Source organism: Hemiscyllium ocellatum, chromosome 19, assembly GCF_020745735.1.
Source record: "Hemiscyllium ocellatum isolate sHemOce1 chromosome 19, sHemOce1.pat.X.cur, whole genome shotgun sequence".
Classification (NCBI taxonomy): domain Eukaryota; kingdom Metazoa; phylum Chordata; class Chondrichthyes; order Orectolobiformes; family Hemiscylliidae; genus Hemiscyllium; species Hemiscyllium ocellatum.
In genome coordinates this window covers 27,330,900-27,353,191 of record NC_083419.1, presented here as the reverse complement: position 1 = coordinate 27,353,191, position 22,292 = coordinate 27,330,900, and the positions used below count along the sequence as shown (strand labels likewise).

Genomic DNA, 22,292 nt, shown 5'->3' with positions numbered 1-22,292 from the left:
TTTCAGCCCAGATAAGCTATTGAAGGTGTTAACTCCCTGTGAGGCTGTCTGTACCACAATGGTCAGACTGAGTCTCATCTAAAAGACAGATTTACAGAATCTTACATGGATTCATGCAGTTTTCGAGCAAAGTAAAATATAATTCTGCAAGTGCAAATTCACACCACAAACTTTTATATATGTATGTGTGCATGTGGATGTTTGTTGAGGTGGTGTGGGGGCGGAAAATGTATGACATGAAAGAATATGAAATATTATTTCCTATAATGAAAGCAGATTGTCTGTCCAATCATTCCTCCTACATACAAGTGCTCTTCTCCAGAAAGGAGAAGGTTGAGGGGTAATTTCATGGGGTCTTCAGATTATGGCACAGTTTGATGGGTTAAGTGTGGGAATGGTGCTGCAGCTCTGTACTGGTGACAATCCCAAAAGTAGGAATTTGTAACAATAATCATGCAAGCATAGGACCATGTGGAATGGCTTATGACAGGAGAGGAACCTGGAGGTGACAATATTTCCAAAACATTTTCCTGTTCAGTGATCTCATTACCCTAAAGTTCCAGCCTTTTGGAAGAATCATGGGCACAAGGCTGCAGTTGTTCAAGGAGAAAGCTCGCCACCATCAACTCAGGGATGTTAGGGACAGGCACACTTGTTTAAAATAAATCATTCATTAATCCTTTAAGAGTATGCTTTCCTTTGATCCAGCTCATAAGCACAAATGTGTCTGAATGTTTCAATATTTAGCCCACAGATCCTCATTTATTAATTATATTTAAGTCATTTCTACTGATGCCTTCATCCACTGACTTTTGATCAGATATATTTCTATAAACCATGGCAGTGCTAGTGCTACCCATTATGTGAGATTTGTCAGCAAGTATCAACAGTTAATTTGAAGACCGACTTTAATCCTGTTCATGATTCCATGTGAGCGCAAACATTTTCAGGTGCAAGTCACTGACTAGCAAAAGAAGCTGGATTCATAGCTGATATTCCATCTCTGTGCCTGTGAAAATCGGTTAGTTTCTTATTGGCAGGTAATTGAAAATTAGACTTTCTAGCCCATTTGGCTTGGTGGTACATTGAGCAATACTTTTGGTATTAAGGGAGCTTATCACCACCTCTTAAACTCTCTAATACTCATTACAGGTACTTATCTCTGTCAAGTGATTTTAATTTACACAATCTCCAATATATTATGGCACTGTTGAATTAATGCTCCATCAATTATGAGTTCAAAATACTGAAGGATAGATGAAGAAACCACCAAATTCACCTTTCAATGTGAATTTTGATTAAAGCTTGAGTGATGGCTATTTTGTATTCTCAAGCAGAACTGGAACATTGGAGCTGGGAGACAAGCTGCTTGCCATAGACAGCATCCGTTTAGATAACTGCTCCATGGAAGATGCAGTTCAGATCCTTCATCAGTGCGAGGAACTTGTGAAACTCAAAATACGGAAAGATGAAGACAACTCAGGTAGAAAGGAACATGTAGCTTTCTTTTAATTCGGCGAGCACTGCAATTCAGCAATCATTCCTAAGTTTCAGTCAAAACGATTGGAGTTTTTGCCCAGTGATCCATTGCTAACTTCAGCAGGATATGTGGGAAAGCTGCACAGGCATTATTCTGTGACTCTTACAGTGTGTTTTTGAAAAGGACAAACACTCACAGTTATCTATTTTGCTGCCCATGCATGTATTTTCTTAATAAATTTAAGCATCATTAAGGTGCGGTCAACCTTATTTGTTCAACTGATTCTCATGAATATTGAATGAAAATGTAAGTTGCACATTTTAGTTAACAATTTATGGAGGTTTAAATTGAAAGATTAGTATGTGACCAAGTACTTGTAATTGGACAGATAATGAAATTGATCTTTATAATCTGGCATTTTCCAAAGGTAAAAACCAAATCTTTGAATCATGAATGGGTCCAGTTATTCACTGAAGCCATTCAGTAAGAATCTTGAATTTGCGTTCAGATTATTGGACTTATATTCTCTCTTATTGTGGCTAATATTAAAGTGTGAGACTTATAAAATTTCTGTAAAATAATGAGTCAAATTGCAGGAGGCCTACACTTGTGAGATGGAGCTTTGAATTAGCCAAGGGAGCTCCTACATAACCCTATTTACCTACAAATGTGCACTCCTATTTTTAAAAAAAACAGAAGTAATGAAGGTATAAGGTTTAGAACCAGAAACCCATCGAATATGTTCTGCTATTCAGTTTGATTATGGCCAGTTTGATAGTCATCAACTTCACTTTCCTGCATTTTTCCTCACATATCCCTTGATTCCCCTCTTGGTTAAATATTGGTTTATCTCAGCTTTGAATAAACTTAATGATCCAGCTTCCTGTGTTCTGTACCGTAAAGAATTCTATAGATTCGCTACCTTCTCAAAACAGAAGTTCCTCTTCATCTCCATCTTAAATGTGTGACTCCTTTCTCTGAGTTAGCCTTTCTGGTTCTAGTCTCTTCTGCAAAGGGTAACATCCTCTCCATCTTTATCCTGTCAACCCCTTAAGTATCATAAATATCTCAATGGGCACCTCTCCTCCTCCTATACTATAGGAAGTACAAGCCCAACCTATTCAGCTTCTCATGAGAAAATCCCTTCATACCCAGGATTAATCTTGTGAGCCTTTCCTGGGCTACCTCCAATACCAGTATATCTTTCCATAAAATAATGGGACTGAAACAGATCATATTCTAGGTGTGGTCTGACTAGTGCCTTGTAGTGTTTTAGGAAGACTTCACTATTTTTGTAGTTCATTCCCTTTAAAACCAAGGGCAACATTCTATTTATTTTCCTACTATCTGCTGGACTGGAATGCTATTTTTTTTTGTGATTTATGCAGAAAGACTTCTAAATCCTTCTGTGCTGCAACTTTTTGCAGTCTTTCACTAATCAAATAATAATTACTCCTCTATTCTTTCTGCCAAAGTATTTTTTGCCCCCTCACCTTATCTGCATACCTCTTCATGTTCGCCACTTGCCTTCCCACCTATTTTTGTGTTATTAGCAAATTTAGCTATAGTACACTCACGCCATCCAGACCATTACATATATTGTAAACAACTGTGGTGCCAGCCCTGATCCTTGTGGCACTTCAATAGCTACAAGTTACATCCAGAATTTACCTCTTTTATCTCAATTCATTGGTTAATCCTCTATCCATGCTGAAGTACTGTCTCCAAAACACCATGGATATTATTATGTAGCATTATGTGCAATGCATTATTGAAAACATTTGGAGATCCAAATATATTACTTCCACTTGTTTTCCTTTATCCCTTTTTTTTACTTCCTCAAAAAATTCTAATAAATTTTTCAGACATGGTTTCCCCTTGAAGCCATGCTGACTCTGCTTAATTATGTTATGCATTTCTGTGTGTTGTACTTGAAGTAGACTATACTGCTTTCCCAATATCAGATGTTAAGCCAACAGGCCTATGATTACTTTTTTCCTCCCTTTTTGGATAAGGGTATTTTTTAGTTTTCCAGCCTTCTGCGACTTGTCCAAAAACATCCTTCCTTACTACCATATATTTCTTCGTTGTGAGTCATGAACTGGTCAGACCATATTTGGAATATTGTGCGCAAGTTTTAGGTCCCATATGTCAGGAAGGATGTACTGGCTCTGGAGTGTGCTCAGAGGAGGTTCACGAGAATGATCCCAGGAATAAAAACTTAACATATGAGGAACATTTGAGAGAGACTGGGATCCCATGTAGTGAATAGGTGGGGGATCTCATTTCGAGACTGGTTTAGTTATGCTCCAATTGATTTGTTTAATGTCTTTTTAGAAATCTGAACTTGCATCATTGAGTTTTAATGCAATTGAGCTGAGTTTGTGATTTGCTGCACTTAACAAGAATATTGCATTCGTATGAGGTAGTTTTCTGCAGTCAGTTGTATGTTCAAAAACCAATAGCTAGAAGATCATTGTAAATCCCCTTTAGCAAAACATAGAGGATTTGCTATGTTGGTTTTTGACATTGTTATTATATAAAATGGTGCCACAGCAGATCCCTTCTGAGTCATATTGACTGAGTAGGAATACATTCTGATACTTATTCATTCATCAAAGTGTCTTTGAAGAAGCAACTTATAATTTGTTGTCAATGGTGCATAATTAAATGTCACAATCATTTCAGAGGTATGTTATTCAGTAATGTAAAAATAATTGAAGAGCATTGTTAATTTTTTACTGTAGGCATGGAATATTCATTATAATGTGCTGAGGTGAATTGAGCACATTTTAACATAATAAATTTGACCTGTCGGGGTTTTTTAGTCTAATGGCAGTTTACGTATTTATTGAGGTTTATTTTGCACAAAGCAATTTTATTTTGATGGATTGGATAAGTCCTAGTATTTCTTTTAAATGGAGAGGTGGAAACTGTGTCCACGTGCCTCAATGCAGAAGTTCATTTAGACAGAAATTCCTCAGGTTCTGCCTAGTACCTTGCAAGACTCCACTGATCCTACCCAACAGATACATGCAAACCTGGTGGCAGAAGATTGTAGCACGAGACCAATTGCACTGGGAGGTGATCAACACGGAGGGTTGGGGGAATGAGGAAGGGAACAAATTGGTCTCTCTCAAAGTGATGCCACTTAGTATTGTTACACTAATGCACTAGGATTAGAAGCACTATGCCCACAGCTATGTTCACAGTTTCATTTTTGAATACTTTAGGGATGTGATTATTGGCTTATGATTTGACAGTTGACTGTGTTATTATCCAACAAGGAATATTTTAGAAAGAATGAGGTAAAGTCGCCACAATCCCACTGACCGTAGAGCTTCTCTCATTAGAGAAAGGTGACTGGTGGTGGTTTAATCTGAGGGTCACCACACCTCAGGCGATAGAAGTGATTGAGAAGGAGAGTCCTTCACGATAACCTCAGCAAGTGTGGGGATTGGACCCATGCTGTTGGCAGTCGTCTGCGTGAAAAACCAGCTGTTCAACCAACTGAACATTGCACTTGCCCCTGGGGAGAAAAGGAGGCATTAAATTACATATAAAGAATCCAGACGTCATCCTTTTGTGGAGTAAACCGAGGAATTGGGCCACTCAGAGCTGATCTCACATAGCCTTAGTTCAAACATACAGGGGGAATGATCACAAAGTTTCCCTTTGGTTTGTTAATATTATTTTGGAAAGGAAATCTGCCATCCTTATTGTCCTGGCCTACATGTAACTGCAGATGCACAGCAGTGTGCATGACTTCCAGCTGCCCTCTAATATGGTTTGGCAAACCAGTCTATTTCAAATACTGACCTTGCCAGTGATTCCCACCTTCGTGAACAAATAAAAGAATAATATATTATGGTCACTATGCACCTTGAATGTTCAAAGTATGCCTCCTGTTAACTGAGTACAGAATCAGGTTGGCCACATTTTGTGTTTCAGGCAAAAAGCCAGTGAAACAAAAACAAGGATTGGATCTTGAGAGAAATTACATATAATGGAGTTTAATCGATTGTTGCTTTTATCTGACATGAATTATTGCTGAAGGAAAAGATTTATTCAATGCAACTTAATTCATTCTGATTTGACAATTAGACTTCGCCTAGCTCCATGACAGTTGATGATACTTCAAAGCAGCAGTGTCAAGTGTTCAATGCATCAGCTTCCTTTTATTTCCAGTGCAACCTTAATTCAAATTTGCTTTATATCTGTTTTTGGGTCTCTTGTGTTATTTATAATACTTAATTCATATCATGAGCATTTTAAATTTTGGTCAGAAATGCCCTGTATTTTAGTCTTTGGTGTTTTGGAGGGAGGTGGTGAAAAAACAATCTCAAATCGGGCATGTCTCAATCTCCTAGCAGATCGTTTGAATCCCAGTGGGGTTTATATGGTTCACAATTTTTGAGAAAATTATTTTCACAAAAAGAGAATTATTAATTTTAGTGCTAGACATTTCACACTAAAGATGTAAAACAGTTCCAAGTTTAAATGAAGGCACTTTGCACATGCCAACAGATTAACAATGTAAATAAGATTCTCCATTTGGTAGTATTTTTTGTTCTTCGAGATAGTAAGGACTGCAGATGCTGGGAAGTTAGCATTGATAAAATGAGGAGCAGGAGAAAGCACGGCAGGCCACGCAGCATCAGAAGAGCAGGAGAGTTGATGTTTCGGGCAGTACCCTTAATCAGGACTGTTAAAGGGTCCTGCCCGAAATGTTGATTTTTCTGCTGTTCTGATGCTGCTTGACCTGCTGTGCTTTTTTGAGCTCCACAATTTATTGAATCTAATATTCTTGGTTCAAGTTATAAGCTATAACTCCTTTCATTTCAACAGCACACACCTGCTATTTTTGTACAAAAGCATTTATGCCTTCCTTAAATTCCTAGATGAACAAGAAAGCTCTGGGGCAATCATTTACACCGTGGAGTTAAAACGTTATGGTGGTCCGTTAGGAATTACCATATCGGGCACTGAAGAACCTTTTGACCCAATTGTCATCTCAAGCCTAACAAAAGGAGGTTTAGCTGAAAGGTAAGGAGCAAAATCTCTTCTTTCTGCAAATAGTGCACAGCTCTCCCCAGTCACCCATGTCAGCCAAGTCTGGGAAGTCCTGTTCAAGGCTGGCACTTCCCAAAGAAAGAAGAGAATGTTAAGGAATGTCAGCTGTGGCTGCATTTATGTGAAGCAAATGCATGAACTATGTAACTGAGTAACTCACAGGTCTCAATGAATTTGGGAGTGCCTTGTCACCATGTTTAACCTGTAATTTATTTGAATGTTTAAAATGTATATCTATGCTTGGCTGTAACCTCCTGTGCATCATGAGATTATCCATATATATGGTGTACTGATATGAGAATGCTGTGTCCTATATAATCCTTTATATTTGTAAATGTTGCAGGCATTTTAGATTGTTTTAACAAGATGGGGAAAATAGCTTACTTAATAGATGCATGACGTATTAGGTGTTTGCATTGGACACATCAGTAGATTATTGAAGAGTTAGCAGTGAGTATTTCTAAAATGCTGGGAAAATTGGTTTCATGCGAGTCTGAGTTATTAAAGACCCCACACTATTCCCCAGCCCTCTTTGAAGAAACCTGTTTAAACTGAAATAATGATTTAGATTTATTATCCGAAATGTAACTCACACGCTGGTTATTTATTGTCACAAAACGTGATTGTCATTCTGGCATTGTTAATTTTATGCTCAATAAAACTGTGATAAATCAGACTCAATGCATGAAGCTAACACAGCCCTTGCACATATAAAATTATATAAAGCATGAAACAATCTTCTTGCCATCTGTTCTAATCTTTCTTTTTCCCCTTTAATCTGAAGTTTTTTGTCTTGTGTTACAGGACTGGTGCAATCCATATTGGAGACAGAATCTTGGCTATAAACAGCAGTAGCCTGAAGGGTAAACCCTTAAGTGAGGCTATCCATCTCTTACAGATGGCAGGAGAGACTGTCACACTGAAAATTAAGAAACAACTCGATAGTAAGCACTTCACTTGCTGCATTCACTATTTTTAATGAGTTGAGATTCAAACTGCTGTTTTAGTTTAGGAATTATAGAAATCAGGGTTACATGAAGAGTTAAGTAAAACAATGCTGGAAATCTAAAACAAAAGAGAAAGCACTGGAGAAGCTCAACAGGTCTGGCAGCATTTGTAGTGAGAAAGCAGAGTTAACGTATTGGGACTGGTGACCCTTCCTCAGAAGACCCTTCTAAAGAAGGGTCACTGGACCCAAAACAGTAACTCATCTTTTTCTCAACAGATGCTGCCAGACTTGCTGAATTTCTGCAGCAATTTCTGTTTTTGTCACATGAATAGTCACCTGGTTCTTGTTAAAATAGTTAGCTTTTTTGACAGACATTTGGGGACTGTCTACTCTGAGGCTTCCAAATAGATCCAAGTTACAGTCAGTTGATTTCTTTAATATTGTAAACAAACTGCCAACTAACTCCAAGCAAAAGGAGGGGAGGTTTTATTCCATAATTTGTGGATGGACTTAAGCCTGGTCCTTAACATATAAGTCCCACACCAGATGACATTATTTTGACATGGTTGAATTTTAGATATATTCTTTGATTTTCAGATACAATTTTGGTTGTCTGTTTTTACAGTGTCCAGTCCTAAAAAATCATCAATTTCTGGACGGCTGAGTGAATTGAGTGATGTGGAAGATGAAATTCCCACTGTACAGAAGCCAGCCAAGCTTTCTGAGATGTACTCTGCTACGATCCCCAGTGTGGACAGTGCAGTGGAATCCTGGGATGGTTCAGGCATAGACACAGGCTATGGAAGTCAAGGTAACAGTTAAGTTGTGCTTTATTAATTGTTCGTGAGACGTTGATGTCACTGGCAGGTCCAGTATTTATTGCCTATCCTTTCAAAACTTTTAGTACACTAAATCAAGATGCTTTGAGGAAAGTCTTAACCAAACTTGGATATACAGCCAAAATTATGCCATGATAAAGGTACAAAAGTAGACCATTTTGCCCCTCTAATTGTTTTGCCATTCAATAAAATCAAGGCTGATCTGTTTGTGTTTTGCATTCCACATTTTCATCCACCCCTGATTTTTAACCCCTGATTTCCCTGCTAAACGAGAATGTATCCACCTTTGTCTTAAGTATTCAATGACTCCACTGTTGCCACCTTCTGAGGCAGAATGCCAAAGTCTCAACTCTGAGAGAAAAACAAATTCTCCCCATCTCTGACCTGAAAGGTCAATGCTGAATTTTAAAACAGTTCTCCAAAAGGAAACATCCTTTCTGTGTCCACCTTATTAAACCATTCTGGATCTTCTGCACTTCAGTCAATCATCTCTCAAATTGTCTTAAATCCCAGAGAAAACAAGTCCAGCCTCCCCAGCTTAACCTAATAAGACAATCCAATCATTCCAGGCATCAATCTATTGAATCTCCTCTGAATCACCTCAAATGAACCTTAAGTAAGGAGACCCAGATGCAGACAGCATTCAAGATGTATAACAAAAATATAAAATTGTTATTTTTATGTTCACTTCTACTTGTAGTAAAAGATAGCATGCCATTAACTGCCTTGATTGTGTACTGTCCCTGCCTGATGTTTTTTGACTCATGCACTGAAACTCCTAAATCCCTCAGACTCCTCAGAAGTTTGAAGTTATTCTACATCAAACAATGTTCTGCTTTTTTTTAGTCTTCCCACTAAAGTGAAAAATTTCACATTACCCCATGTTATAGCCCATATACCAGATATTTATCCATTTGCTCAACCTATCTATATCTGTCTGCAACTTCCTTACATTGTCACAACATACTTTTTTTATCTGCCTTGATGTCATCTGTGAATGCCTCTGTATCTTCATTTAAGTCATTATTACAAATTGCACAAACCCTGCATGATTCCACTTGTCACATCCTGCCAATCAAAAACCCATTTATGCAAATTATATTTTCTGCAAGCCAGCCAATCTTTATTGTTTCTAGTATCCTACATCATGAGTTCTTTTAGATTACTTAGTGTGGAAACAGGCCCTTCGGCCCAACAAGTCCACACTGACCCTCCAAAATGCAACCCATCCATTCCCATTCCCCTACATTTACCGCTTCACCTAACACTACAGGCAATTTAGCATTGCCAATTCACCTAACCCCCACATCTTTGGACTGTGGTTAGAAACCGGAGCACCCGAAGGAAACCCACGCAGACATGGGGAGAATGTGCAAACTCCACACTGGGAACTGAACCTGGGTCTCTGGCGCTGTGAGGCAGCAGTGCTAACCACTGTGCCACTGTGCCGCTCCTGCCTTTATTTCCTGCCTTTAATAAGGCACCTTGTCAAATACCTTCTGGAAATCTGATTACAGTACATCTGCAGGCTCTCCCTTATCATAGCATGACATGACTCCTTCAAAGGACTAGAAAAATATGATAGCCCTTTGACAATTCTGGATTGCCTTGCTTTTTTCTCTAAGTGTCTAGCTATTACTACTTTAATGATCAATTCTATGATCTTCCACTTGATGAATATCAAGCAAACTGACCTATAATATCCTATTTTCTGTCTCAATCTCTTGAAAAGTGGATGATATTTGCTACTTCTGTCTGATGGAATGTTTCCAGAATCTAAGGAATTTTGGAAAATTAAAACCAATGCACCTACTACCTTATTAGCCACAAGATAAGTCAATCAAGACGCAAGACTTGTCAGCCCACAGCCCATAATCCCTCATGATTATATTTTCACTAAATTTCTCTCTCCCTTCCACTTCCTGATTTAAAGTTCTTACTGTGATGTTTTTGTATCCTCTACAGTGATTACAGAAGTAAAATATTTTTGTTTCATCCAGCATTTGCTTGTTATCTATTACTAACTCCCCATGCTCACTCTATAAAGGACAAGTATTCACTTTACTTACTCTTTTCCTTTTTAATTACTGGTTGAAACTCTTGTTATCTGTTTTATATTCCTAACTAGTTTCCTCCCATACTCTAATTTCTTTCTCCTCATTAACATCTTAGTAATTCTCTATTGTTCTTGTTATTCTGTTTAATTATCTGACCTGTTACTCATCTTTGCGCAGTTAAGTACTTTGTCCTTAAGTTTGATCTTTTGCCTAACTACTTTAGTTAACCCTGGATATGCAGCCTCCCTTTAACATTTTCCTTTATGGTAGGAATTTACTTATTCTTGAGTATTCTGAAATATTCCCTTGTATGTTTGCTACTGTTTGTCTATTGATCTATCTCATAGTCGAATATGCCAGTTCAACTGGATCAACTTTCATTTCCACGTAGTTGACTTTATCTAAATATAAAATACAAGACCTAATATTCTCCCTTTCAATCAAATTTTGGTCACTGCTACCTAGTCTGAAATCATTAATTAAACCGGTCTCATTACCCTGACACAGTTTCATGGTGAATTGATGGAGAGAAACATTGTTTCCATTGTTTACCTTGCTCAGGAGATTTCTCGAGAGTGAGACCATTTGGAGTAACAATGCTTTATTGCAATATGTATTCTTGAGAAATGCTCAGTTCGCCAGCTGGTCTTTTTAAGTCCCTCATTTTGGTATGTTCATATTGGGGCTGGCCAGAGAGCAGTGAAAATTAGGCTATGGTGCCAGGACAGGTCATATAAAGCCAACGATAATATAAACGGTCTTTTTGTTGAATAAGCTACTGGGTCAGAAGGATGGTAAAGAGGATTGCAACCTATTCAGTTTACCTCGAGTGAGCAGCTAGGTGGTAGGAACTAGGACAAGGATGTGAAATCTTTTGGCTGGAGTTGAATATGATAGTGCCTGTCACAGCCTTGAATATACTTAGTGACCCAGCATCAAGAATCCTCTGCAATAAAGAATTCCACAGATTTCATTTTATCTGTGAGGAAGGAAATTCCTTCTTGTCTCTCTTTTAAATGTGCAATTCTTATGCTGAGATTATGCCCTATGTTCCAGGATTCTCCCACAAGTGACAATATTTCCACATCTATACTGTCAAGTCCCATAAGAATCTTGTATGTTTCAGTAAGGTCACCTCTCATTCTTCAATATTTCAGTGAGTACAGGCCCAATCTAGTCAACATCTCCTCAAAGCTCAATCCCTTCATACCTGGTGTCAACTTACATGTGAAATAAGGCAAATGCTAGATTTAGCATCTGTAATATAGCTTGCAATTGGGAGCTAGTATTCTGTATCAGATAAAGTTCCCAAGTAGTCATAGAATCAAGGATAATAGCAGAGTAATGGAGGTGGCTATTGTCAGCATGTATGTAAAACTGACCTGATTCTCATTTAAAAATCTCACAACGCCAGGTTATAGTCCAACATGTTTAATTGGAAGTACTAGCTTTCGGAGTGCTGCTCTTTCAGGTGGTTGTGATCTTTACCTTTGTACACCTCAGTCCAACACCTGCATCTCCAAATCCTGATTCTCATTGACACTGGAAGAAGAAGCCGATGTTCAATATATGTTGGCAAAGATCCCTTTAAGATGACTGGAGAGGATAGATGGAAGTGATAAATCACTTAGGCCTTCAAATAGTTCCCACCTTTATTCAGAAATATTGCTACCCCTTGAGAATTACTTGCCTCTTCAAAAAGGGTTGTTTGAACACAAACTTCATTTGTAGCTTGTATCTGGTGCATTGGCATCACAAATAACTCTCTCTTTTTGAGCAGATGCAAAGTAATAAGAAACAAAATTAATCATGAGCACAGACCAAGACACTAGCTCAGATTTGGAGCTGTTGCTCCTATTATTGATCTCCGACCTTTATTAGTAGCCTAGTTAAAGTGGCACCAGCTGAACTATTCTCCAAAATTTCAGACTATCTAATGAGCAAAGACCAGGGGAAACTAATCCAGTTATGATCATGTATTCATGTGTTATTGCTTTACTAAATTCCAATAAACAATTTGGGTGAAACCATTTGTGACTAAGTATGTGCATTTAAGTCAGAAGTAAGAGTTGTAATAATTTTTAAAACTGAAGCTTTAGTCTGTAAAATCATTGTGGAAGTAACAAATGAAGAACTTCAATAAATCAGTAAACAGAACTGTTTGCAAATTACAAATACAAAAATAAATTTTCATGCATCATTAGCTGCATCCTCAATTGTAGAATGTCACTTATCAGTCTGTGCAGGAAGGCATCTGAAGGTTTAATTTACATCAATCTTGTAAATCAGTTCAGAAAAATGAGAAATTGCTTGTGTAAGTCTTATCATATGCCATGTTGGCAGACAGGGTTGTATATTTTTGGAATTCACTACTGTGTATTACTTATTGATGCTCAGTTTGTACATACTCTTGAGTAAATTGTGCAACATTAAGGGAATTTAAGAAATGGGAATTAGCTGGGAAAGTGAAGTTATACAAACGTTCAGCTGCAAGTTTTTTGAATGGCAGAGCTGGTTCAGCAGGACCAGTGGCTTACTGCTACTTTTCTATTATTGTCTCTGCATGTATAGCATTTATTAAACCTGAAGTTTATCTTTCAAAGGTAATTATTTGTTTTAATTTGACAGCCATAGAGTCAGCAGATTTAATTATATATGACTATAGTTACTTGAGAGGTGACGATGTGGACACCACTATATTCTGTGATACTGTATAACTTAAGCAAGGACCGACTTTAGTTTATATGTCTAATACAGCATATCATTAACCAGAATGTGTTTCAGAGTTGGATTGCATTTTCCAGAAGTTGTTTTGAAACATAATTTTAAGGATTGTCAGAAAGTAACTCTACGGTATATTACTACTTCTCCCAAAGGGTTGTGAATCTGTGGAATTTGCTACCCCAAAGTGTTGTGGATGCTGGAACAGTGTGTAAATTTGAGACCATAAGAAATAGGAGTGGAAGTAAGGCCATTCGGCCCATCGAATCTACTCCACCATTCAATCATGGCTGATGGGCATTTCAATACCATTTACCCGCACTCTCCCTGTATCCTTTAATTCCTTGCAAAATTAAGAATTTATAAAGAAGACATTTAATGTCTCAGCCTCCACTGTGCTCAGTGGCAATGAATTCCACAGGCCCACCAATCTCTGGCTGAAGAAATGTCTCCTCATTTCTGTTCTAAATTGACCTCCTCTAATTCTAAGGCTGTATCCACGGGTCCTCGTCTCCCTGCCTGATGGAAACAAATTCACAGCGTCCATCCTTTCTAAGCCATGCATTAACTTGCAAGTTTCTATTAGATCTCCCCTCAAACTTCTAAACTCCAATGAATACAATCTCAGGATCCTTAGCCATTCATCGTATGTTAGGCCTACCATTCCAGGGATCATCCATGTGAATCTCCGCTGGACACGCTCCAGTGCCAGTATGTCCTTCATAATGTGTGGGGCCCAAAAGTGGACACAGTATTCTAAATGGGGCCTGACCAGAGCTTTATAAAATGTCAGTAGCACATCACTGCTTTTACATTCCAACCCACTTGAGATAAATGACAACATTAAATTTGCTTTCTTAACCACTGACTCAACCTGCAATGCAACTTTAAGAGAATCCTGGCCTGGCACACTCCGATCCATTTGTCCTTTGGCCTTGTGAATTTTCTCACCGTTTAGTAAATAGTCCGTCTCTGTATTCTTTTTTCTGAAGTGCAAGACCCCGCATCTACTCACACTGAATTTCATCAACCATTTCTTGGACCACTCTCCTAAACTGTCTTTCTGCAGCCTCCCCACCTCCTTCAGAACGATCTGCCTGTTCACCTAACTTCATATCATCGGCGAACTTCATCAGAATGCCCCCAGATCCTTCATCCAGATCATTAATATATAAAGTGAACTGCTGGAGCCCCAACACTGAACCCTGTGGGACACCACTTGTCACCAGCTGCCATTCCGAAAAAGAACCTTTTATCCCAACTCTCTGCCTTCTGTCAGCCAATCCTCAATCCACGTCAGTAGCTCATCTTGAACACCGTGGGCCCTCACCTTACTCAGCAGCCTCCTATGAGACACCTTATCAAAGGCCTTTTGGAAGTCTAGGTAGATGACATCCACTGGGTTTCCCTGGTCCAACCTACTTGTTGCATCTTCAAAGAATTCTAACAGGTTTGTCAGGCACAACTTCCCCTTACTAAATCCATGCTGACTTGTTCTAATCAGACCCTGCACCTCCAAGAATTTAGAAATCTCATCCTTAACAATGGATTCTAGAATTTTACCTACAACCAAGGTTAGGCTAATCGGTCGATTAGGAAGAATTTAAGGAAAAGTTAGACAGATTCTGAATTGGTAATGGGTTGGTGATCTGGTGAGAAGGAAGGAAAATGGGGGTGAGGAGCATATCAGTCATGATTGAATGGCAGATCAAACTCGATGGGCTGAAGGACCTAATTCTGCTCCTATATGAGCTTACAAACAAAACAATGTTTCTTAGAATGTTTTCCTTTAATCTCTGAGATGCAAGTTTAAAGTAGTTCTGCACAGCTGGAACGAAGGTATCATTGACATAGAATACATTTCTTCATACAGATTTTAATGCTATAACAGTGCATGCTGTGCATAATTTCAACTGTAAATGTTTTTATGCATGAATACTATTGGAAATAGGGTGGGGCAGGAGGAGATGTCTTTTGAGTTGAAAATTGAAGAAGTTTTGGGGGGACAAGTTTGTCTTTACATTTGGTACTTACTGTAGTGGACATTTCCAAAGCAGAAATGTCGCTCCACTTAGAGTCATAGAGATGTACAGCTCGGAAACAGACCCTTTGGTCCAACCCGTCCATGCCGACCAGATAATCCCAAGCCAGTCTAGTCCCACCTGCCGGCACGTGACCCATATCCCTCCAAACTCTTCCTATTCATGTACCCATCCAGATGCCTTTTAAATGTTGCAATTGTACCAGCCTCCACCACTTCCTCTGGCAGCTCATTCCGTACACGTACCACCCTCTGCGTGAAAAAGTTGCCCCTTAGGTCTCTTTTATATCTTTTCCCTCTCACCCTAAACCTATGCCCTCTAGTTCTGGACTCCCTCACACCAGGGAAAAGACTTTTGTCTATTTATCCTATCCTTGCCCCTCATGATTTTATAAACCTCTATAAGGTCACCCCTCAGCCTCTGGCACTCCAGGGAAAACAGCCCCAGCCTGTTCAACCTCTCTCGATAGCTATAATCCTCCAACCCTGGAAACATCCTTGTGAGTCTTTTCTGAACCCTTCAAGTTTCACAGCATCTTTCCGATAGGAAGGAGACCAGAATTGCACGCAGTATTCCAACAGTGGCCTAACCAATGTCCTGTTCAGTCGCAGCATGACTTCCCAACTGCTATACTCAATACTCTCACCAGTAAAGGAAAGCATACCAAACACCCTCTTCACTATCCTATCTACCTGCGATTTCACTTTCAAGGAGCTATGAACCTGCACTCCAAGGTTAGCCACACTCCCTCGGACCTTACCATTAAGTGTATAAATCCTGCTAAGATTTGCTTTCTCAAAATGCAGCACCTCACATTTATCTAAATTTAAACTCCATCTGCCACTTCTCGGCCCACTGGCCCATCTGATCAAGATCCCATTGTAATCGGAGGTAACCTTCTTTGCTGTCCACTACACGTCCAATTTTGGTGTCATCAGTAAACTTACTAATGCTCCCATCCAAGTCATTTGAATGAGTATATAAAATAATTTCTTAAATAAGGTTGATGTTTTGATGAGGATGGTTACTAGCATTCCTATTGTATTCAATTTGTTCGTTAAGCTCCAAATCAACAATGAGATTGTAGGATTGGTGTGTCAAGCCACTAGGATCAGTGCTAGGTCCACTGCTTTTTGTCATTTGTATAAATGATTTGGATATAAATTTGGGAAGAATGGTTAGTAAGTTTGCAGATGACACTAAAATTGGTGGTAAAGTGGACAGTGAAGAAGGTTACCTCAGACCACCAAGGGACTTTGATCAGATGGGCTATGGACCAAAAAGCATCAGATAGAGTTTAATTTAGATAATTTGAGGTGCTGTATTTTGGTAAGGCAAATCATGGCCGCACTTCTACGCTTAATGGTAGAGTCCTGGGGAGTGTTGTCAAACTAAGAGACCTTGGGGTGCAGGTTCATAGTTCCTTAAAAGTGGAGTTGCAGGTAGACAGGGTAATGAAGAAGGCATTTGGTATACTTTATTGGTCAGTGCATTGAATATTGGGACATCATGTTGCAGCTTACAGAACATTGGTTAGGCCACTTTTGGAATACTCCATTCAGTTCTGGTCTCCCTGCTATAGGAATGATGTTGTTAAACTTGAACAGATGCAGAAAAGATTTTCAAGGATGTTGCCAGGTCGGAGAACTTGAGCTACAGGGAGAGGCTGAAAAGGCTGGGACTATTTTCCCTGGTGCTTCAGAGGCCGAGGGGGTGACCTTGTAGGGGTTTATATTTATAAATCATGAGGGACGTGGATCGGGTGAATAGCCAAGGTCTTTTCCCTAGGGTAGGAGAGTCCAAACCTAGAGGGCATAGGTTTAGGGCGAGAGGAGAAAGATGTAAAAGGGACCTAAAGGGACAATATTTTCATGCAGAGGGTGGTGTATATGGAATGAGCTGCAGAGGCAGTGGTGGAAGCTGGTATAATTACAACATTTAAAAGGCATCTGAATGGGTAGAGGAAGAAGGGTTCAGTGCGATGTGAGCTAAATGCTGGCAAATGGGACTGGATTATTAATTTAGGATATCTGATTGGCATGGACAACTTGGACTGAAGGGTCTGTTTCTGTACAATGTCTCTGTGGCTCTGAGTGTATGTGGCAGAAAGTTGATCATAATTCAGTTTGATCCTTTTACACATACAATAGCGTTTAAATGATGAACATTTTATTATTTGTATTTTCTCAACTTGAGACTGCTTAAAATCTGACTTTTTGCAGATCCAAGATGGTGGCAGTCTGAGTGGTCTGCTGTGCTGGGCTCTGTACCATAGACCCTGGCAAGTTTGACCTTTAATTCTTCCCCCCCCCCCCCCTCCGTTAACCATCTGTAGGAGAAAAATCAATAATATGAAGTTACTGAACACCTGGAGCTGCTCAAATTGCGGTTTGACAGCTCTAATATCAGGATGAAGGCAAATAAAGGAAAAGGTGCAAAAGGTACAGCAAGCAGGGCACTCTCCTACACTGTCAGGGGTGTCTATAGCCGTAGCTCAAACTCCCGGGGTGGCCCCTTTGGATTTAATGGGGCAGCAGCATTTACTCTTGGAGTTTGCCAAACCCCGAGAAAAGATTGAAGCAGCGATGGAGCCGATATCTGCTGAAAAAGCAGGACCAGGAGATTCAAACACTGAATCGAAGAGTAGAAGCAGAGGACTGCGGAATCCGAGACCATGGCAGAGGTCCTTGGCAGAAGGATCTGACCGCTTGAAGACCAGGTTGGGGTCCTTCAAGAACAACTGGACAACCTGGAAAACAAAAGTAGAAGACAAACCTAGGGCCCCTGGAGCGCAAGGAAGGTGAGGACCTTGTTAGATTCCTGGAGAAGTGACTCCAAAGGTTCCTAGGGCTGGGGTTGGAGTTGGGCCTGGTAAGTGTGGAGTGGGCCAACGAGATTGCAATGCGCCCGATCCTAGTGTGACTCCAGCATTATAAAGAAAAATAGATAGTGAGTGAAACAGCAAGAAGACTGGGAAGAAATTCACAGGCTGTAATATATAAAGGCTCAAGACTAATGTCTTTTCAAGACTTCTCAGGAGCCATAATTAAGAAGAGAAAGGCATTTGATGAAGTTAAGAGAAAATTAAGAGATCTGAGCATTTAATATTCCTTCAGATACCCGGCAGTGATGCATATCGCCCATGGAGGGACGGTATATAATTTTGACTCAGCAGAAAAGGCCAAGGACTTTGAGAACTCTTAAATAAAGGACTCAGTTGGGAGTTGGGGATGGGGGGGGTGTAGGGGGCTTTGGTGGAAATGGCACTGTTATAGACAATGATACAGTTTTACTTTACTTTTTCTGTCTCTCTTTTTCTCCTCTCTCCCCTTTTTGTGGTTATCGGTTTTATAGCTTTTGTAATGCCTTGGTGTAAAACCTGATTTATTTATCATTTTGGTCAGTTAGTTAGTTATTAGCTGGAGTTCCTTTTTGCTGCTGTTCTTTCTTTTAGATTGAGGGTGGCTATATCTGTAGTTAAAATGCATGGAGAAGAGGTGTGGAGCAGGGAGGGTAGGTGTCCATTGTTAGCTCTCAATGTAAGTAACATGTTTTCTCTATTTGTGCATTGCCTGGGACTAGGTTGCGACCTCAGCTGGAAGGAGCCAGGTTGGGAGAGAGGATTGCCTCCAATGGGCATGGGGGGAGATCTCTAGTAAATTGGGGTTTATTTAGGTGTTTAAGTTAAATGTAGTGGTTAGTTTTTTAGTTGTTGTAGTTTTTAATGTAATTTTTAATTTAGAATTAATGTCTTTTTTGCTTGCCATCCCTCAGATAAGCTTCCTCCCCTTGGGAAACCACGGGCTGCCCTGGATGACCATGGTTAGTGATTGATTTGTTCAGGTGGCGCATCTGGAATGTAAAAGGGAGCCATTCCCCCATTAAAAGAGACTGATTTAACTGATAAGGAACATCTGAAACTGCAGCGGGAGGGTTATGTTAAGGTATTTTTCTCATCCTTTAGCTCCAAGAGTAGAGGAGTGGCTTTACTGGTAAGAAGGAACCTCTCATTCCAGGTAACTGAGCAAATGAAGGACGAACATGAACTGTTCATCATTCTTAAAGCTCTAATACATGGAGAAGAGTATGGCGTCCCGAATGTTTATTGTCCCCCAGCACATCCTCTTAAATTTCTGATTGACGCAGTGCTAAATTAATGAATCTCAGGGTGTGCTGCACGATCACGGGAGGGGATTTGAACTGCCTAATGGATTCCAGGGTAGATGAGATGCCGATGGGCCTTGGTGGTAGGCCCACACAATCTAGACAGTTGGTGGACATGTGTGAGGAGTTGGGATTAGTGGATGTGTGAAAGCATCTCCACCCTAATGGAACAGACTTTTCTTTTTATTCCAATCCACACAAGTGCCACACACGAATTGACATGTTCCTTATGCCATCGGTTTGATTGGACAGAACATTGGCTTGCAAAATTGGGAATATAACAATCTCGGACCATGCACCAGAGTATTTAGATGTTAAAGTCAAGGATGGTGGAATTGATGTATGGCACTGACACATGGACCCATTCCTGTTAAGGGATAGCAAATTTGTAGCGTGCATTACAAAAGAGTTCAGGGTCTTCTGGAATATCAAGACGGGGAAGGCCAGTAATCCGTTGGTACTTTGGGAGGCCACTAAGGCACGCTTATGATCATTTTGTATTCGACAACTAGAAGGAGGCAGAGGGAGGAGCAGCAACGGATGCTGCAGGCCCTGCTGAAATTGGCTGAGGAAGTATATTATTCATTGGTCAAGCTACAGCAGGTCACAGCTCTCTGGGCTGCTCTTGTTTCATTACACACACAGGTGGCTAAACAAAGATTGTTTGAATTTGGAGATAAGCCAGGTAGATATCTGGTGAGAAAGAAGAATGCTTCCCAATCCATTATCCAAGACTGGAATGGTTACCCGTGAGTTGAAGATCAGTGTTAGATTTAGGAAATATTTCGTAGAGTTAGACCTGTTGGAGGGCAGCAAAGATGGTGCAGTAAGAATGCAGACCTTTTTTTGAGAACCTGGACCTCCCCAGTATAAACACGGACCAGGTTTCCCTGTTAAATGCGCCTATGACGATGTAACAAGTGCAGGAAGCAGTAAAGCATCTCCAGGCTGGCAAAGCACTGGGGCCAGATGGATTCCCGAGTAAATTTTATAAGGAATTCAAAAGTGTGTTGGTGGAGCCACTTTTGGGGATGTATAGCTATTCTTATATACAGGACTGTCTTCAACCCTTTTTTAGGGAGGCTAATATTTCCCTTATTTTAAAGAAGGGAAAGATCCCGAAGAATGTGCTTCATACAGACCAATTTCACTCTTGAATGTAGACTTGAAAATTCTGTTAAAGGTGCTGGTCCTGAGGTTGGAAAAGGTATTGCCCCATATTATAAAAGAAGATCAAACGGGTTTTGTTAAGGGCTGTAACTCCTCCAACAATATCAGGAGGGTACAGCAGCTTTGCCTGCAAAGATTGATCCCAGGTTTAGTGGTCTCCCTAGACGCGGAAAAGGCGTTTGACCGGATAGAATGGCTGTACCTGTTTGGGGTCCTAGAGAGCTTTGGTCTGGGGGGAGCCTTTGCCAGATGGGTGGTGGCATTGTATAATGATCCTAAGGTGGCAATCATCACAAAAGGCACTAAGTCAGAAAACTTTAATATTGGGAGAGGTAGTTGACAGGGGTGTTCTCTTTCATCACCAAGGGTGGGAGTGGAGGACCATAAGATCACCTGATGCTGATGATGTCCTTTTGTTCTTGGCCAATCTGCAGGAGTCTGTTCCTTGATTCATTCAAAAAATTTATTTATTTGGCAGTTTTTTGGGCTACAGGATCAACTTCACAAAATCAGAAGCTATGCCAGTGGGGGGATTAATGGAGGTGCCTGATCTGAAGAATAGCACGCAGTTCCTGTCTGGATGGTTGTCAAAAGATTTTTTATGTTGAGGAATTTTTATTACCCCGCCTTCCACCAGCTGTATAAAGCTAACTATGTATAACTACTGCAGAGGATAAAGCAGGATGGGATCATGTTTAGGCCGAATAGCCCTGATTAAAATGAATGTTCTTCCTCGCCGTTGTACCCTATGAGAATGCTCCCCTTGTTGCTACACAGATGAGTGTTAGGGAGGCTCAGTGATTGGCTGGGATCCTTTATTTATTTATGGTTGCAGGCGCCCCCTAATTAAATTTATTAAATTGCAACTCTAGCAGAGTGAGTGGGAATGGACCTTCTCGACTTGAAGAGATATCAAATAAGCGGCCTGTTAGCATATGTGGGTGACTAGGTACAGGGGGATTCGGAATCAGTTTGGCTTGATGTTGAAGCCTCGCAGTCGTGATGTCCCCTAGTTAATCAGTTTTGTTATGGTTAAGATGAAATCCATGATCGAGCAGTGTAAGAGCCCAATTATTTTAAATACGGTGAAGGCTTGGAGGATAATGAGGCAAGACAAGGGCAATTGGCTTATGACCTCCTACCCTATTGGCAGGAGCCCAAGGATTTAAATCTGGGGAAATGGACTCTGGCTTGGGATACGAAGGGAATCTCTTATTTGGGAGATTTACTCAAGGGCAAAGTCTTGATATCATTTAGCCAACCAAGTCAGAAATATGGATTGCCTAATAGGGACCTTTTTTCTGGTACTTTCAGATAAGGGATTATATAAGAGGAAGATCAAGCTCCTGGCTCAGCCTTACAAGTCAGACATGGAGAAAAGAGTGCTCTGGTGCATGGGTGCTCTTTCAGTTAGTACTCTGTATCATTACAGAAAGTACGTGCCTTAGAAGATGTGGAGAGACTTGTAGGACTTTGAATTGGGAACTAGGAGAGGACATTTCACTGGAAACATGGGAAGATATATGGAAAATGTAAAGAAAATCTCAATATGTAACAAATTTTACATATGGTGCCAGAGAGGCTAGCTAAGTTCAAGAGAGGAGCGTCTCCAGGGTGCCCCAAATGTAAAACTAGTATCGGCTCTCTTACACACTGCCACAGGTCATGTTGCAAGATCTGGAGATACAGAAGTGCCATAGTAAGTGAGCTGAAGGAAATAGTGAGAATTGAAGTCAAAGTGGACCCGGTATTTCTTCTTCTGGGGTTGCCAAATTTGGCCTCTCTGGGGAACACGGG

At 40.1% G+C, this 22,292-nt stretch overlaps 1 protein-coding gene across 5 annotated transcripts in view; it reads left to right on the top strand.

Annotated features, from left to right (window-relative positions):
- grip1 (glutamate receptor interacting protein 1) overlaps positions 1–22,292 on the top strand; it is a 465,375-nt gene that overhangs the window by 422,572 nt on the left and 20,511 nt on the right. For all 5 annotated transcript variants that reach the window (XM_060839771.1, XM_060839770.1, XM_060839775.1 and 2 more), the window contains 4 exons: positions 1,338–1,483; positions 6,382–6,526; positions 7,358–7,497; positions 8,128–8,313. In XM_060839771.1, the coding sequence (XP_060695754.1) occupies positions 1,338–1,483; positions 6,382–6,526; positions 7,358–7,497; positions 8,128–8,313 (617 nt within the window). The remainder of the gene's footprint in view (positions 1–1,337; positions 1,484–6,381; positions 6,527–7,357; positions 7,498–8,127; positions 8,314–22,292) is intronic.